Source organism: Pteropus vampyrus, unplaced genomic scaffold, assembly GCF_000151845.1.
Source record: "Pteropus vampyrus isolate Shadow unplaced genomic scaffold, Pvam_2.0 Scaffold646, whole genome shotgun sequence".
Lineage (NCBI taxonomy): Eukaryota > Metazoa > Chordata > Mammalia > Chiroptera > Pteropodidae > Pteropus > Pteropus vampyrus.
The window spans coordinates 11,936-15,677 of record NW_011889427.1 but is presented as its reverse complement, the minus strand read 5'-3'; the positions used below and the strand labels follow the sequence as shown (position 1 = coordinate 15,677).

At 54.7% G+C, this 3,742-nt stretch overlaps 1 gene segment (V, D, J or C); it reads left to right on the top strand.

Annotated features, from left to right (window-relative positions):
• The first annotated feature begins 3,193 nt into the window (after positions 1-3,193).
• LOC105308964 overlaps positions 3,194-3,742 on the top strand; it is a 1,277-nt gene continuing 728 nt past the window's right edge. The window contains 2 exon segments of the V gene segment in view: positions 3,194-3,302; positions 3,404-3,730. Coding sequence covers positions 3,257-3,302; positions 3,404-3,730 — 373 coding nt within the window.

Sequence of the window (3,742 nt, the reverse complement as noted above, 5' to 3'; positions counted from 1 at the left end):
GCTGGGTTTTCCTCGTCGCTGTTTTACGAGGTGATTGATGGGGAACAAGGGACACTGAGTACGTGAGTGGGTGTGAGTGAGGAACAGGGATGTGTGACCGTTTCCTGACCCTGACGTGTCTGTGTTCGCAGGTGTCCAGTGTGAGGTGCAGCTGGTGGAGTCTGCGGGAGACGTGGTGCGGCCCGGGGGGTCCCTGCGACTCTCCTGTGCGGATTCCGGATTCACCTTCAGTAGCTGCGGCATGAGCTGGGTCCACCAGTCTCCAGGGAAAGGGCTGGAGTGGGTCTCATCCATTAGTAGTGGTGGTGGTAGCACATACTACGCTGACTCTGTGAAGGGCAGATTCACCATCTCCAGAGACAATGCCAAGAACACGCTGCATCTGTAAATGAGCAGCCTGAGGGCTGAGGACACGGCCGTGTATTACTGTGCGACAGATACAGTGAGGGGTGTCACTGTGAGCCCCGTCACAGACCTCCGTGAGGGAGATGGGGGTGTGGCCCTCAGGTCACAGGGTATCTCAGGACACCAGGTGGTGCTCAGGTCACACTGTGCACGGGGAGCAGCCTCAGAAGCAGGTGGCAGTGGAAGTTAGAGGGTGCCAGTCAGGGCCTGGGGCTTCGTCTCTATGGAACCGTCTCCGTCATATCCTCTCTTCCTACATGATTCTGTGTTTGCGTCGTAAATATCTGAACCATTGGTGTTTGTTGTAAAAGGAGCAAAACATTTTTGCATGCACGGAACGCAGAGAGTCACTATTGTGTAAATGCAAATTAACCATCAAATCTTCTTCAATTAGCCAGCAAAATCTGTAAAGCGGCTCTGTTGGACTCAACGGTACGGTGCGGCAGCACACAGCTCGTGTCCACGCCCGGCAGCAGCGGACCAAGTGCGCGGGACACTGAGCAACAGAAACGCGTAAACCCAAACCAGAGCAGCGAGGCCCTTGGCGAGGTCTGGGTGGTGTCACTGCCTGGACATCATGCTTATGATGCCAATAGTAGTTACACCGTGCAGAAGCACAGGGACCCCAGCAGCTCGGTGTGGGTGCCCAGTCTGAAGATGTCACACGCACACAGACTATGAAAAGCTTTATCACCGCCATTATTGACGTGTCTGTTGAGAGTGGATCCGGCTTTCGGCAATTCAGAAAGGGCTGATGGAGCAGGGAAAGGAGCCTTGTTTGGGGCTTTTGTTGCAGTTCGGTGACAGGGCTTGGGGAGGGTCCTGCTCACAGGAGGGCTTGTGTGGTCTCAGTCTCCCACCTGCATCAAACAAGGGAGAACCCACACTTTGGAATCAGAGTTCCCGTGTGGGGGCCGATGGAGGAGACAGAGGGATGACCCTCAATGTGTCAGCGTCAAACATCAACAAATAGAGTCTGTCGACTTATTCCCCTTAACACCTGTTAAAATAATAAGCGAGAAGAGCAGATGGCCAAGCGAAGAGTATGTCCGGGGCAGGTGGGCTGCGCTGAGTGTGTGTCTCCTCGTCCCCACGTCCCCCGCTGCTCTGATGGACTCGCACTGCACAGAAGCAGGACAGGCACTAACAGTGTCTGGAAACACAAACAGGCACCCCCCGCCGTGCCCCCGGCCACCAGCCCTGGGACGTTGACGATGCCATTAACCTCTCCGTGCACAGATGCTCGGACAAGGAGAGTCCATTCTGAGCTGGAATAACACCAAATACTGTGCGTGTGGAATATCTTTTTGAATTAACCTTGTTTAAATGACTGCTGGTAGCATTTACCAATGCCAATATAACTCTACAGCACGCACAGTCTGGCCACTGTAAAAACCCCGCTTTCACGAGAGTACGCTTGTCCCTCTGAGTGCAGGGAGGACCTTCACCCAGGGACCTGCATCTCTGTCCTTTAGAGGAGGGGGACGTGCAAATGAGGCACCCGAGCACTGATGAGATCAGCCCCTTCCCGGCCCTGCAGCTCTGAGGACGCAGCCCCAACCCTGGGCTCCGAAGTTTCCATTTGCTCCAGGAGTTAACCCGAAGGACGCGCCATGAAGTTTGGCTTGAGCTGGGCTCTTGTTGTGACTACTTTACATGGTGACATTATGGAAGGAACTGGGGACTTGTGTGTGCACGTGTGTGTGTGTGTGTGTGTGCGTGCGTGTGCGTGTGCACGCCTACTCTACTACGTCCAATGTGTCTGTCTTGTCTGCAGGTGTTCAGTTTGAGGTGCAGCTGGCGGAGTCTGGGGGGGACCTGATACAGCCTGGAGGAACTCTGAGGCTGTCCCCCAAGGCTTTGGATTGACCTTCAGTGACCGTTACATGAGCTGGATCCGCCAGACTCCAGGAGAGAGCCTGCAGTGGTGGTGCTTGTTATCATGGCAGAGGTAAAGGATCAATCGTACGGCCTCTGAACAGTTAATCCCCGTCTCTGCTGTCCTTCACCACGAGTCGTCAGGGCGCCGAGCCTGACCTGCCTCCCTAGGCGTAGAAAGAGCCTCAGCTGAGCGTCCGATTCCCTTCTCCTCATTCTACCTTCCACAGAACAGCAGGAGAAACACATCACACAAGTTCCCCACCGTCCATAACAAGGACCGTCTCCCTCCAGGTTCCACTAAGAAGATTCCGGGACCATCTGAGCACCCGTCACAAGGCACAGAGAGTGACATTCAGATGGGACAGACGCCTACAATACACCTGTGACCGTGGTTCTCACACGTGCTCTCCGTTAGCACTAGAAGGCAGCAGATCCGACACGCGCTCATGCAGGACGGAGAACTGCACCTCACTGAGCACGTCCCCTCTGTCCTGGAGGTGGCTCAGGGGAGCACTGGGGTGCAGTGGGGAGTGTGCAGGCCACACACATGAGTTCACTCTTACACACATGCGCTCTCAACACCACCAAGCTCTCTGTGGTCCTGTTTGGCCTTGTTCACCTGTGATGCAGGTAAATGATATCACATCACATGACTTACGTGCATGAGTAAAACACAATAAGATGATTGTGCTAAGTGTTTAAGTAACACATGTCACAATAAAAGGCATATTTTACAAAATGTCCTCATTGCCACCACGGGCCCAAACACACGCACACCTGATCTGGGTTCTGCCCTCTCTGTGGGTCCCCAACCCCAGAGCTCTTTATACATCAGAGCACATGCAAATAGGGCCCCTTTGCTGATAAAAGCCAGCCCAGCCCTGAGCCTGCAGCTCTGGGACAGGAGCCCAGCCCCGCGATTCCCAGGAGTCCCCATTCCGGGATCAGGTCTGAACACGCACGCCGCACCATGGCGTTTGGGCTCAGCTGGGTTTTCCTTGTGGCTGTTTTACGAGGTGACTGATGGGGAACAAGGGACACTGAGTATGTGAGTGGGTGTGAGTGAGGAACACGGACGTGTGACATTTTCCTGATCCTGACGTGTCTGTGTTCACAGGTGTCCAGTGTGAGGTGCAGCTGGTGGAGTCTGGGGGAGACGTGGTGCGGCCCGGGGGGTCTCTGCGACTCACTTGTGCAGCCTCTGGATTCACCTTCAGTAGCTACGTCATGAACTGGGTCCGTCAGGCTCCGGGAAAGGGACTGGAATGGGTCTCATTCATTAGCGAAACTGGCAAGAACATAAACTATGCTGAACCCGTGAAGGGCCGATTCACCATCTCCAGAGACAACGCCAAGAACATGCTGTATCTGCAAATGAGCAGCCTGAAGGCTGAGGACACGGCCGTGTATTACTGTGCGAGAGACACAGTGAGGGGACTTCAGTGTGAGCCCAGTC